The sequence below is a fragment of the Saccoglossus kowalevskii genome, chromosome 15, assembly GCF_978046115.1.
Source record: "Saccoglossus kowalevskii chromosome 15, keSacKowa6.1, whole genome shotgun sequence".
Taxonomy (NCBI): Eukaryota; Metazoa; Hemichordata; class Enteropneusta; family Harrimaniidae; genus Saccoglossus; species Saccoglossus kowalevskii.
In genome coordinates this window covers 35,479,900-35,495,672 of record NC_140655.1, presented here as the reverse complement: position 1 = coordinate 35,495,672, position 15,773 = coordinate 35,479,900, and the positions used below count along the sequence as shown (strand labels likewise).

Below are 15,773 nucleotides of genomic sequence, written 5' to 3'. Positions count from 1 at the left end.
CATATACTGATAACCTGTCTAAACCAAACCCTTTGTAAACTGGAAACCTGTCTAAACCAAACCTTGTGTAAACTGGAAACCTGTCTAAACCAAACCTTGTGTAAACTGGAAACCTGTCTATACAAAACCCTTTGTAAACTGGAAACCTGTCTATACCAAACCCTGTGTATACTGGTAACCTGTCCAAACCAAACCTTGTGTAAACTGGAAACCTGTCTAAACCAAACCTTGTGTAAACTGGAAACCTGCATAAACCAAACCTTGTGTAAACTGGAAACCTGTCTAAACCAAACCCTGTGTATACTGGTAACCTGTCTAAACCAAACCCTTTGTAAACTGGAAACCCCTCTAAACCAAACCTTGTGTAAACTGGAAACCCCTCTAAACCAAACCCTGTGTAAACTGGAAACCTGTCTAAACCAAACCTTGTGTAAACTGGAAACCTGTCTAAACTAAACCCTGCATATACTGGTAACCTGTCTAAACCAAACCCTTTGTAAACTGGAAACCTGTCTAAACCAAACCTTGTGTAAACTGGTAATCTGTCTAAACCAAACCTTGTGTAAACTGGTAACCTGTCTAAACCAAACCATTTGTAAACTGGAAACCTGTCTAAACCAAACCTTGTGTAAACTGGTAACCTGTCTAAACCAAACCCTTTGTAAACTGGAAACCTGTCTAAACCAAACCTTGTGTAAACTGGAAACCTGTCTAAACCAAACCTTGTGTAAACTGGTAACCTGTCTAAACCAAACCCTGTGTAAACTGGTAACCTATGTAAACCAAACCCTTTGTAAACTGAAAACCTGTCTAAACCAAACCTTGTGTAAACTGGAAACCTGTCTAAACCAAACCTTGTGTAAACTGGAAACCTGTCTAAACCAAACCTTGTGTAAACTGGTAACCTGTCTAAACCAAACCCTGTGTAAACTGGAAACCTGTCTAAACCAAACCTTGTGTAAACTGGAAACCTGTCTAAACCAAACCTTGTGTAAACTGGAAACCTGTCTAAACCAAGCCCTGCGTATACTGGTAATCTGTCTAAACCAAACCTTGTGTAAACTGGTAACCTGTCTAAACCAAACCCTTTGTAAACTGGAAACCTGTCTAAACCAAACCTTGTGTAAACTGGAAACCTGTCTAAACCAAACCTTGTGTAAACTGGTAACCTGTCTAAACCAAACCCTGTGTAAACTGGTAACCTATCTAAACCAAACCCTTTGTAAACTGAAAACCTGTCTAAACCAAACCCTGTGTAAACTGGAAACGTGTCTAAACCAAACCCTGTGTATACTGGTAACCTGCAAAAACCAAATCCTTTGTAAACTGGAAACCTGTCTAAACCAAACCCTGTGTATACTGGTAACCTGTCTAAACCAAACCCTTTGTAAACTGGAAACCCCTCTAAACCAAACCCTGTGTAAACTGGAAACATGTTTAAACCAAACCTTGTGTAAACTGGAAACCTGTCTAAACCAAACCCTGCGTATACTGGTAACCTGTCTAAACCAAACCCTTTGTAAACTGGAAACCTGTCTAAACCAAACCTTGTGTAAACTGGTAATCTGTCTAAACCAAACCTTGTCTAAACTGGTAACCTGTCTAAACCAAACCATTTGTAAACTGGAAACCTGTCTAAACCAAACCTTGTGTAAACTGGAAACCTGTCTAAACCAAACCTTGTGTAAACTGGAAACCTGTCTAAACCAAACCTTGTATAAACTGGTAACCTGTCTAAACCAAACCCTGTGTAAACTGGTAACCTGTCTAAACCAAACCCTTTGTAAACTGGAAACCTGTCTAAACCAAACCTTGTGTAAACTGGTAACCTGTCTAAACCAAACCCTGTGTAAACTGGAAACCTGTCTAAACCAAACCTTGTGTAAACTGGAAACCTGTCTAAACCAAACCTTGTGTAAACTGGAAACCTGTCTAAACCAAACCTTGTGTAAACTGGAAACCTGTCTAAACCAAACCTTGTGTAAACTGGAAACCTGTCTAAACCAAACCTTGTGTAAACTGGAAACCTGTCTAAACCAAACCTTGTGTAAACTGGAAACCTGTCTAAACCAAACCTTGTGTAAACTGGAAACATGTCTAAACCAAACCTTGTGTAAACTGGAAACCTGTTTAAACCAAACCTTAAACCAAACCTTGTGTAAACTGGAAACCTGTCTAAACCAAACCCTGCATATACTGATAACCTGTCTAAACCAAACCCTTTGTAAACTGGAAACCTGTCTAAACCAAACCTTGTGTAAACTGGAAACCTGTCTAAACCAAACCTTGTGTAAACTGGAAACCTGTCTATACAAAACCCTTTGTAAACTGGAAACCTGTCTATACCAAACCCTGTGTATACTGGTAACCTGTCCAAACCAAACCTTGTGTAAACTGGAAACCTGTCTAAACCAAACCTTGTGTAAACTGGAAACCTGTCTAAACCAAACCTTGTGTAAACTGGAAACCTGTCTAAACCAAACCCTGTGTATACTGGTAACCTGTCTAAACCAAACCCTTTGTAAACTGGAAACCCCTCTAAACCAAACCTTGTGTAAACTGGAAACCCCTCTAAACCAAACCCTGTGTAAACTGGAAACATGTCTAAACCAAACCTTGTGTAAACTGGAAACCTGTCTAAACTAAACCCTGCGTATACTGGTAACCTGTCTAAACCAAACCCTTTGTAAACTGGAAACCTGTCTAAACCAAACCTTGTGTAAACTGGTAATCTGTCTAAACCAAACCTTGTGTAAACTGGTAACCTGTCTAAACCAAACCATTTGTAAACTGGAAACCTGTCTAAACCAAACCTTGTGTAAACTGGTAACCTGTCTAAACCAAACCCTTTGTAAACTGGAAACCTGTCTAAACCAAACCTTGTGTAAACTGGAAACCTGTCTAAACCAAACCATGTGTAAACTGGTAACCTGTCTAAACCAAACCCTGTGTAAACTGGTAACCTATGTAAACCAAACCCTTTGTAAACTGCAAACCTGTCTAAACCAAACCTTGTGTAAACTGGAAACCTGTCTAAACCAAACCTTGTGTAAACTGGAAACCTGTCTAAACCAAACCCTGTGTAAACTGGAAACCTGTCTAAACCAAACCTTGTGTAAACTGAAAACCTGTCTAAACCAAACCTTGTGTAAACTGGAAACCTGTTTAAACCAAACCTTAAACCAAACCTTGTGTAAACTGGAAACCTGTCTAAACCAAACCCTGCGTATACTGGTAATCTGTCTAAACCAAACCTTGTGTAAACTGGTAACCTGTCTAAACCAAACCCTTTGTAAACTGGAAACCTGTCTAAACCAAACCTTGTGTAAACTGGAAACCTGTCTAAACCAAACCTTGTGTAAACTGGTAACCTGTCTAAACCAAACCCTGTGTAAACTGGTAACCTATCTAAACCAAACCCTTTGTAAACTGAAAACCTGTCTAAACCAAACCCTGTGTAAACTGGAAACGTGTCTAAACCAAACCCTGTGTATACTGGTAACCTGCAAAAACCAAATCCTTTGTAAACTGGAAACCTGTCTAAACCAAACCCTGTGTATACTGGTAACCTGTCTAAACCAAACCCTTTGTAAACTGGAAACCCCTCTAAACCAAACCTTGTGTAAACTGGAAACCCCTCTAAACCAAACCCTGTGTAAACTGGAAACATGTCTAAACCAAACCCTGTGTAAACTGGAAACATGTCTAAACCAAACCTTGTGTAAACTGGAAACCTGTCTAAACCAAACCCTGCGTATACTGGTAACCTGTCTAAACCAAACCCTTTGTAAACTGGAAACCTGTCTAAACCAAACCTTGTGTAAACTGGAAACCTGTATAAACCAAACCTTGTGTAAACTGGAAACCTGTCTAAACCAAACCCTGTGTATACTGGTAACCTGTCTAAACCAAACCCTTTGTAAACTGGAAACCCCTCTAAACCAAACCTTGTGTAAACTGGAAACCCCTCTAAACCAAACCCTGTGTAAACTGGAAACCTGTCTAAACCAAACCTTGTGTAAACTGGAAACCTGTCTAAACTAAACCCTGCATATACTGGTAACCTGTCTAAACCAAACCCTTTGTAAACTGGAAACCTGTCTAAACCAAACCTTGTGTAAACTGGTAATCTGTCTAAACCAAACCTTGTGTAAACTGGTAACCTGTCTAAACCAAACCATTTGTAAACTGGAAACCTGTCTAAACCAAACCTTGTGTAAACTGGTAACCTGTCTAAACCAAACCCTTTGTAAACTGGAAACCTGTCTAAACCAAACCTTGTGTAAACTGGAAACCTGTCTAAACCAAACCTTGTGTAAACTGGTAACCTGTCTAAACCAAACCCTGTGTAAACTGGTAACCTATGTAAACCAAACCCTTTGTAAACTGAAAACCTGTCTAAACCAAACCTTGTGTAAACTGGAAACCTGTCTAAACCAAACCTTGTGTAAACTGGAAACCTGTCTAAACCAAACCTTGTGTAAACTGGTAACCTGTCTAAACCAAACCCTGTGTAAACTGGAAACCTGTCTAAACCAAACCTTGTGTAAACTGGAAACCTGTCTAAACCAAACCTTGTGTAAACTGGAAACCTGTCTAAACCAAGCCCTGCGTATACTGGTAATCTGTCTAAACCAAACCTTGTGTAAACTGGTAACCTGTCTAAACCAAACCCTTTGTAAACTGGAAACCTGTCTAAACCAAACCTTGTGTAAACTGGAAACCTGTCTAAACCAAACCTTGTGTAAACTGGTAACCTGTCTAAACCAAACCCTGTGTAAACTGGTAACCTATCTAAACCAAACCCTTTGTAAACTGAAAACCTGTCTAAACCAAACCCTGTGTAAACTGGAAACGTGTCTAAACCAAACCCTGTGTATACTGGTAACCTGCAAAAACCAAATCCTTTGTAAACTGGAAACCTGTCTAAACCAAACCCTGTGTATACTGGTAACCTGTCTAAACCAAACCCTTTGTAAACTGGAAACCCCTCTAAACCAAACCCTGTGTAAACTGGAAACATGTTTAAACCAAACCTTGTGTAAACTGGAAACCTGTCTAAACCAAACCCTGCGTATACTGGTAACCTGTCTAAACCAAACCCTTTGTAAACTGGAAACCTGTCTAAACCAAACCTTGTGTAAACTGGTAATCTGTCTAAACCAAACCTTGTCTAAACTGGTAACCTGTCTAAACCAAACCATTTGTAAACTGGAAACCTGTCTAAACCAAACCTTGTGTAAACTGGAAACCTGTCTAAACCAAACCTTGTGTAAACTGGAAACCTGTCTAAACCAAACCTTGTATAAACTGGTAACCTGTCTAAACCAAACCCTGTGTAAACTGGTAACCTGTCTAAACCAAACCCTTTGTAAACTGGAAACCTGTCTAAACCAAACCTTGTGTAAACTGGTAACCTGTCTAAACCAAACCCTGTGTAAACTGGAAACCTGTCTAAACCAAACCTTGTGTAAACTGGAAACCTGTCTAAACCAAACCTTGTGTAAACTGGAAACCTGTCTAAACCAAACCTTGTGTAAACTGGAAACCTGTCTAAACCAAACCTTGTGTAAACTGGAAACCTGTCTAAACCAAACCTTGTGTAAACTGGAAACCTGTCTAAACCAAACCTTGTGTAAACTGGAAACCTGTCTAAACCAAACCTTGTGTAAACTGGAAACATGTCTAAACCAAACCTTGTGTAAACTGGAAACCTGTTTAAACCAAACCTTAAACCAAACCTTGTGTAAACTGGAAACCTGTCTAAACCAAACCCTGCATATACTGATAACCTGTCTAAACCAAACCCTTTGTAAACTGGAAACCTGTCTAAACCAAACCTTGTGTAAACTGGAAACCTGTCTAAACCAAACCTTGTGTAAACTGGAAACCTGTCTATACAAAACCCTTTGTAAACTGGAAACCTGTCTATACCAAACCCTGTGTATACTGGTAACCTGTCCAAACCAAACCTTGTGTAAACTGGAAACCTGTCTAAACCAAACCTTGTGTAAACTGGAAACCTGTCTAAACCAAACCTTGTGTAAACTGGAAACCTGTCTAAACCAAACCCTGTGTATACTGGTAACCTGTCTAAACCAAACCCTTTGTAAACTGGAAACCCCTCTAAACCAAACCTTGTGTAAACTGGAAACCCCTCTAAACCAAACCCTGTGTAAACTGGAAACATGTCTAAACCAAACCTTGTGTAAACTGGAAACCTGTCTAAACTAAACCCTGCGTATACTGGTAACCTGTCTAAACCAAACCCTTTGTAAACTGGAAACCTGTCTAAACCAAACCTTGTGTAAACTGGTAATCTGTCTAAACCAAACCTTGTGTAAACTGGTAACCTGTCTAAACCAAACCATTTGTAAACTGGAAACCTGTCTAAACCAAACCTTGTGTAAACTGGTAACCTGTCTAAACCAAACCCTTTGTAAACTGGAAACCTGTCTAAACCAAACCTTGTGTAAACTGGAAACCTGTCTAAACCAAACCATGTGTAAACTGGTAACCTGTCTAAACCAAACCCTTTGTAAACTGGAAACCTGTCTAAACCAAACCTTGTGTAAACTGGTAATCTGTCTAAACCAAACCTTGTGTAAACTGGTAACCTGTCTAAACCAAACCATTTGTAAACTGGAAACCTGTCTAAACCAAACCTTGTGTAAACTGGTAACCTGTCTAAACCAAACCCTTTGTAAACTGGAAACCTGTCTAAACCAAACCTTGTGTAAACTGGAAACCTGTCTAAACCAAACCATGTGTAAACTGGAAACCTGTCTAAACCAAACCTTGTGTAAACTGGAAACCTGTCTAAACCAAACCCTGTGTAAACTGGAAACCTGTCTAAACCAAACCTTGTGTAAACTGAAAACCTGTCTAAACCAAACCTTGTGTAAACTGGAAACCTGTTTAAACCAAACCTTAAACCAAACCTTGTGTAAACTGGAAACCTGTCTAAACCAAACCCTGCGTATACTGGTAATCTGTCTAAACCAAACCTTGTGTAAACTGGTAACCTGTCTAAACCAAACCCTTTGTAAACTGGAAACCTGTCTAAACCAAACCTTGTGTAAACTGGAAACCTGTCTAAACCAAACCTTGTGTAAACTGGTAACCTGTCTAAACCAAACCCTGTATAAACTGGTAACCTATCTAAACCAAACCCTTTGTAAACTGAAAACCTGTCTAAACCAAACCCTGTGTAAACTGGAAACGTGTCTAAACCAAACCCTGTGTATACTGGTAACCTGCAAAAACCAAATCCTTTGTAAACTGGAAACCTGTCTAAACCAAACCCTGTGTATACTGGTAACCTGTCTAAACCAAACCCTTTGTAAACTGGAAACCCCTCTAAACCAAACCTTGTGTAAACTGGAAACCCCTCTAAACCAAACCCTGTGTAAACTGGAAACATGTCTAAACCAAACCCTGTGTAAACTGGAAACATGTCTAAACCAAACCTTGTGTAAACTGGAAACCTGTCTAAACCAAACCCAGCGTATACTGGTAACCTGTCTAAACCAAACCCTTTGTAAACTGGAAACCTGTCTAAACCAAACCTTGTGTAAACTGGTAATCTGTCTAAACCAAACCTTGTGTAAACTGGTAACCTGTCTAAACCAAACCATTTGTAAACTGGAAACCTGTCTAAACCAAACCTTGTGTAAACTGGAAACCTGTCTAAACCAAACCTTGTGTAAACTGGTAACCTGTCTAAACCAAACCCTGTGTAAACTGGTAACCTGTCTAAACCAAACCCTTTGTAAACTGGAAACCTGTCTAAACCAAACCTTGTGTAAACTGGTAACCTGTCTAAACCAAACCCTGTGTAAACTGGAAACCTGTCTAAACCAAACCTTGTGTAAACTGGAAACCTGTCTAAACCAAACCTTGTGTAAACTGGAAACCTGTCTAAACCAAACCTTGTGTAAACTGGAAACCTGTCTAAACCAAACCTTGTGTAAACTGGAAACCTGTCTAAACCAAACCTTGTGTAAACTGGAAACCTGTCTAAACCAAACCTTGTGTAAACTGGAAACCTGTTTAAACCAAACCTTAAACCAAACCTTGTGTAAACTAGAAACCTGTCTAAACCAAACCCTGCATATACAGATAACCTGTCTAAACCAAACCCTTTGTAAACTGGAAACCTGTCTAAACCAAACCTTGTGTAAACTGGAAACCTGTCTAAACCAAACCTTGTGTAAACTGGAAACCTGTCTATACAAAACCCTTTGTAAACTGGAAACCTGTCTATACCAAACCCTGTGTATACTGGTAACCTGTCCAAACCAAACCTTGTGTAAACTGGAAACCTGTCTAAACCAAACCTTGTGTAAACTGGAAACCTGTCTAAACCAAACCTTGTGTAAACTGGAAACCTGTCTAAACCAAACCCTGTGTATACTGGTAACCTGTCTAAACTAAACCCTTTGTAAACTGGAAACCCCTCTAAACCAAACCTTCTGTAAACTGGAAACCCCTCTAAACCAAACCCTGTGTAAACTGGAAACATATCTAAACCAAACCTTGTGTAAACTGGAACCCTGTCTAAACTAAACCCTGCGTATACTGGTAACCTGTCTAAACCAAACCCTTTGTAAACTGGAAACCTGTCTAAACCAAACCTTGTGTAAACTGGTAATCTGTCTAAACCAAACCTTGTGTAAACTGGTAACCTGTCTAAACCAAACCATTTGTAAACTGGAAACCTGTCTAAACCAAACCTTGTGTATACTGGTAACCTGTCTAAACCAAACCCTTTGTAAATTGGAAACCTGTCTAAACCAAACCTTGTGTAAACTAGTAATCTGTCTAAACCAAACCTTGTGTAAACTGGTAACCTGTCTAAACCAAACCATTTGTAAACTGGAAACCTGTCTAAACCAAACCTTGTGTAAACTGGAAACCTGTCTAAACCAAACCTTGTGTAAACTGGTAACCTGTCTAAACCAAACCCTGTGTAAACTGGTAACCTGTCTAAACCAAACCCTTTGTAAACTGGAAACCTGTCTAAACCAAACCTTGTGTAAACTGGTAACCTGTCTAAACCAAACCCTGTGTAAACTGGAAACCTGTCTAAACCAAACCTTGTGTAAACTGGAAACCTGTCTAAACCAAACCTTGTGTAAACTGGAAACCTGTCTAAACCAAACCTTGTGTAAACTGGAAACCTGTCTAAACCAAACCTTGTGTAAACTGGAAACATGTCTAAACCAAACCTTGTGTAAACTGGAAACCTGTCTAAACCAAACCTTGTGTAAACTGGAAACCTGTCTAAACCAAACCTTGTGTAAACTGGAAACATGTCTAAACCAAACCTTGTGTAAACTGGAAACCTGTTTAAACCAAACCTTAAACCAAACCTTGTGTAAACTGGAAACCTGTCTAAACCAAACCCTGCATATACTGATAACCTGTCTAAACCAAACCCTTTGTAAACTGGAAACCTGTCTAAACCAAACCTTGTGTAAACTGGAAACCTGTCTAAACCAAACCTTGTGTAAACTGGAAACCTGTCTATACAAAACCCTTTGTAAACTGGAAACCTGTCTATACCAAACCCTGTGTATACTGGTAACCTGTCCAAACCAAACCTTGTGTAAACTGGAAACCTGTCTAAACCAAACCTTGTGTAAACTGGAAACCTGTCTAAACCAAACCTTGTGTAAACTGGAAACCTGTCTAAACCAAACCCTGTGTGTACTGGTAACCTGTCTAAACCAAACCCTTTGTAAACTGGAAACCCCTCTAAACCAAACCTTGTGTAAACTGGAAACCCCTCTAAACCAAACCCTGTGTAAACTGGAAACATGTCTAAACCAAACCTTGTGTAAACTGGAAACCTGTCTAAACTAAACCCTGCGTATACTGGTAACCTGTCTAAACCAAACCCTTTGTAAACTGGAAACCTGTCTAAACCAAACCTTGTGTAAACTGGTAATCTGTCTAAACCAAACCTTGTGTAAACTGGTAACCTGTCTAAACCAAACCATTTGTAAACTGGAAACCTGTCTAAACCAAACCTTGTGTAAACTGGAAACCTGTCTAAACCAAACCTTGTGTAACTGGAAACCTGTCTAAACCAAACCTTGTGTAAACTGGTAACCTGTCTAAACCAAACCCTGTGTAAACTGGAAACATGTCTAAACCAAACCCTGTGTAAACTAGAAACCTGTCTAAACCAAACCCTGTGTATACTGGTAACCTGTCTAAACCAAACCCTTTGTAAACTGGAAACCTGTCTATACCAAACCCTGTGTATACTGGTAACCTGTCTAAACCAAACCTTTTGTAAACTAGAAACCTGGCTAAACCAAACCCTGTGTAAACTGGAAACCTGTCTAAACCAAACCCTGTTTAAACTGGAAACCTGACTAAACCAAACCCTGTTTAAACTTGAAACCTGTCTAAACCAAACCTTGTGTAAACTGGAAACCTGTCTAAACCAAACCCTGTGTAAACTGGAAACCTGTCTAAACCAAACCCTGTGTATACTGGTAACCTGTCTAAACCAAACCCTTTGTAAACTGGAAACCTGTCTATACCAAACCCTGTGTATACTGGTAACCTGTCGAAACCAAACCTTTTGTAAACTAGAAACCTGGCTAAACCAAACCCTGTGTAAACTTGAAACCTGTCTAAACCAAACCCTGTTTAAACTGGAAACCTGACTAAACCAAACCCTGTTTAAACTTGAAACCTGTCTAAACCAAACCCTGTGTAAACTGGAAACCTGTCTAAACCAAACCTTGTGTAAACTGGTAATCTGTCTAAACCAAACCTTGTGTAAACTGGTAACCTGTCTAAACCAAACCTTGTGTAAACTGGTAACCTGTCTAAACCAAACCCTGTGTAAACTGGAAACCTGTCTAAACCAAACCTTGTGTAAACTGGAAACCTGTCTAAACCAAACCTTGTGTAAACTGGAAACCTGTCTAAACCAAACCCTGTGTAAACTGGAAACCTGTCTAAACCAAACCCTGTGTATACTGGTAACCTGTCTAAACCAAACCCTTTGTAAACTGGAAACCTGTCTATACCAAACCCTGTGTATACTGGTAACCTGTCTAAACCAAACCTTTTGTAAACTAGAAACCTGGCTAAACCAAACCCTGTGTAAACTGGAAACCTGTCTAAACCAAACCCTGTTTAAACTTGAAACCTGTGTAAACCAAACCCTGTGTAAACTAGAAACCTGGCTAAACCAAACCCTGTGTAAACTGGAAACCTGTCTAAACCAAACCCTGTGTAAACTAGAAACCTGTCTAAACCAAACCCTGTGTAAACTAGAAACCTGGCTAAACCAAACCCTGTGTAAACTGGAAACCTGTCTAAACCAAACCCTTTGTAAACTTGAAACCTGACTAAACCAAACCCTGTATAAACTGAATAAACTCACATCTAGTAACAAGACAGCTGGGTCTGTCAGTAACTCGCATCCTATGTTAGCCCTCTTCTTTTCGCCACCAGACAGACCTTTAGCAATCAATGACCCGATTTCTGAAATACATAAAAAAAAATATTTTTAGAATCATGATAAAGTACAATTAGAATTCCTAACTGTTATTTACTTTGATAACAACACATTTCTTCCTCTTCTTAAAAATATCTTTGCTGTCAATATTACTATTTCACTGTCAAGAATTATCGTTTCAGTGATATTTTGATTTGATTTTCAGCTAATTCTGAATCTAACATATCTGCAAGTGAACACGTGCACTCAAATTAGAGATGAGGTTACACTGCCAAAGTGAAAAACCTTCTCAATGATGAAACTGTCAAACAACATGCACTATATTTTATACCCCAGTTTCCTCCATCTGTTTCTCTGCTTTGCTACTGAAAATTAACTCCAGTACATCTTCTAAACAATTAATTTGCATATCTTGAACTTTAGCCTTTGAAAAAATCCAATCATGTAAGAGATGCTGCCAGTACCAAAGGTTAACTGGCGAGTGATACATGTACCAATGTCACAGAATCATTTAAGGCATTTGTTGCTGTCAGTACCAAAGGTTGTTAACTGGCGAGTGATACCAATGTCACAGAATCATTTAAGGCATTTGTTGCTGTCAGTACCAAAGGTTGTTAACTGGCGAGTGATACCAATGTCACAGAATCATTTAAGGGATTTGTTGCTGTCAGTACCAAAGGTTGTTAACTGGCGAGTGATACCAATGTCACAGAATCATTTAAGGGATTTGTTGCTGTCAGTACCAAAGGTTGTTAACTGGCAAGTGATACCAATGTCACAGAATCATTTAAGGCATTTGTTGCTGTCAGTACCAAAGGTTGTTAACTGGCGAGTGATACCAATGTCACAGAATCATTTAAGGCATTTGTTGCTGTTAGTACCAAAGGTTGTTAACTGGCGAGTGATACCAATGTCACAGAATCATTTAAGGCATTTGTTGCTGTTAGTATCAAAGGTTGTTAACTGGCGAGTGATACCAATGTCACAGAATCATTTAAGGGATTTGTTGCTGTTAGTACCAAAGGTTGTTAACTGGCGAGTGATACCAATGTCACAGAATCATTTAAGGGATTTGTTGCTGTCAGTACCAAAGGTTGTTAACTGGCGAGTGATACCAATGTCACAGAATCATTTACGGCATTTGTTGCTGTCAGTACCAAAGGTTGTTAACTGGCAAGTGATACCAATGTCACAGAATCATTTAAGGGATTTGTTGCTGTCAGTACCAAAGGTTGTTAACTGGCGAGTGATACCAATGTCACAGAATCATTTAAGGCATTTGTTGCTGTCAGTACCAAAGGTTGTTAACTGGCGAGTGTTACCAATGTCACAGAATCATTTAAGGCATTTGTTGCTGTCAGTACCAAAGGTTGTTAACTGGCGAGTGATACCAATGTCACAGAATCATTTAAGGCATTTGTTGCTGTTAGTACCAAAGGTTGTTAACTGGCGAGTGATACCAATGTCACAGAATCATTTAAGGGATTTGTTGCTGTTAGTACCAAAGGTTGTTAACTGGCGAGTGATACCAATGTCACAGAATCATTTAAGGGATTTGTTGCTGTCAGTACCAAAGGTTGTTAACTGGCAAGTGATACCAATGTCACAGAATCATTTAAGGGATTTGTTGCTGTCAGTACCAAAGGTTGTTAACTGGCGAGTGATACCAATGTCACAGAATCATTTAAGGCATTTGTTGCTGTCAGTACCAAAGGTTGTTAACTGGCAAGTGATACCAATGTCACAGAATCATTTAAGGGATTTGTTGCTGTCAGTACCAAAGGTTGTTAACTGGCGAGTGATACCAATGTCACAGAATCATTTAAGGCATTTGTTGCTGTCAGTACCAAAGGTTGTTAACTGGCGAGTGATACCAATGTCACAGAATCATTTAAGGGATTTGTTGCTGTCAGTACCAAAGGTTGTTAACTGGCGAGTGATACCAATGTCACAGAATCATTTAAGGCATTTGTTGCTGTCAGTACCAAAGGTTGTTAACTGGCGAGTGATACCAATGTCACAGAATCATTTAAGGGATTTGTTGCTGTCAGTACCAAAGGTTGTTAACTGGCGAGTGATACCAATGTCACAGAATCATTTAAGGCATTTGTTGCTGTCAGTACCAAAGGTTGTTAACTGGCGAGTGATACCAATGTCACAGAATCATTTAAGGCATTTGTTGCTGTCAGTACCAAAGGTTGTTAACTGGCGAGTGATACCAATGTCACAGAATCATTTAAGGCATTTGTTGCTGTTAGTACCAAAGGTTGTTAACTGGCGAGTGATACCAATGTCACAGAATCATTTAAGGGATTTGTTGCTGTCAGTAGCAAAGGTTGTTAACTGGCGAGTGATACCAATGTCACAGAATCATTTAAGGCATTTGTTGCTGTTAGTACCAAAGGTTGTTAACTGGCGAGTGATACCAATGTCACAGAATCATTCAAGGGATTTGTTGCTGTCAGTACCAAAGGTTGTTAACTGGCGAGTGATACCAATGTCACAGAATCATTTAAGGGATTTGTTGCTGTCAGTACCAAAATTTGTTAATTGGCGAGTGATACCAATGTCACAGAATCATTTAAGGCATTTGTTGCTGTCAGTAGCAAAGGTTGTTAACTGGCGAGTGATACCAATGTCACAGAATCATTTAAGGCATTTGTTGCTGTTGTTGTATTTCTTGATGTTACATTTTATAAGTTGCAGTAAATCAATGTATAATTACTGTAGCTGTGTTAACATTTTTGTGTCAGTAGATAGATAAAACACCTTCAAGTTGAAACCACCTTCCAACCAGAAAACAGCCTTATTTTAATCAATTTTGTCCACTCACATACTTATTGAAAACACTGAGTGCTCACCCAAACACTGATCACTGGCACATGAGTAGTCAAAATTGTGGTTTTAATGGTAAGTGTAAGGATACAACTAGTATTAACTATTATTAAATCCTGAACGACACCTCGAATCTATGACACTGTATCTTACACAACTTGAACTACAGCCTCTTGTTAGCAGAAAAACAAGAAAAATATTGATGAGGTTTTATTCCAAAAATAATGATGCCAAAGCTACATCAGTCTAGTAAAATTTGGCATCAAGCATGTATGAATAATTTATTGGGCTTCAGAAAAAAAAAATGATAAATTCAGTTGTAGCTGTGAATATTTGGTGCTGGTCAACAATTTGAAAATCGTGATTCACAGAATCATCAACTCTAGTCTGGTTTACCTTTCTTTGATTTAAATGAATAAATGGATAGTTGAAGTTGACCAGAACAATTCTAGCTCTTTTGTAGTTTTATGATGGTAGCACTTGTGTAATTATTTGGGTTTTCAGCCCTCAAATCACTGAACATGATCCCCAAGAATTAAGGTCAATGTTTGTACTGTCTCGGCTGATTGTGTTGAATGACAGACGTCAGTACAAACACCATCCTGAATTCAGTATGGAAAGTAACAGCGACCGTCATTCCAAACAAATTATTTACCAGGACATGGTCGATAGGTTAATCGATAGATTGTTGAAAAACAAGATTTTCTATATATTTACAAACATACTGTCATGCCAAACATATGCAAAATTAACAAATACTCAATGAAGAGTAATGTAAGATTTTATTTTAGACATAGAAATATTGTCTTTCACTCAGTCCATGCATTGAACTCTTTATTTAGATCCATGGTCCTTGTCTTATCATTTTAGAAAACAAAAATAATTGTAAAAATCATGAACACATCATGGAGTCTCAATAATCAGAAAACAAAACACAGAAATTACATCATTGTACTTTGCGAATAAGACAATCATACCGTATGTGTCTTGTCAGAATATTGTTTAAAATAAAATATTCAACCCCAGTCAAATCTAGGTCAAAGGGAAAGACTGTGTACATATAATTATAGACAGTTAAAAAGGTATTTGAACTTCTGATGGCTACCAGGGTATTCAACGTCTATGAAAACCAGAAATATGACGATAAATCAATGTGAACCCGAGAACATTTTTAGTATTATATTTGCTATTTCTGGGTTTGCGTGGTAGAAAAGAAAGTGGAAATTATCCGGTCAAATTCAATAAGCACAAGGAACACTAGCAAGGATGTAGCAAATGATTATTGCCCAATGTCAACATCTAACAGCTCTTATTTATGGAATCATGGGTGACAACCATTTGTTCATCTATAGTTGTCTGCAAAGTGTAGCAACATACGAATAGAAGTCAACGGTGGGAGTTTGTCCCTGATCGTCAGGCTTGTTGCGTTTACACAGTCGGATCCATGTCGGGT

The 15,773-nt window shown here is 38.9% G+C and overlaps 1 protein-coding gene across 1 annotated transcript in view; it reads right to left on the bottom strand.

The window, feature by feature from the left end:
- Positions 1 to 15,773, bottom strand: part of LOC102801618 (uncharacterized) — a 114,036-nt gene that overhangs the window by 78,322 nt on the left and 19,941 nt on the right. The window contains exon 5 of the mRNA XM_085490764.1: positions 11,411 to 11,511. Within this exon, the coding sequence (XP_085346890.1) occupies positions 11,411 to 11,511 (101 nt within the window). The remainder of the gene's footprint in view (positions 1 to 11,410; positions 11,512 to 15,773) is intronic.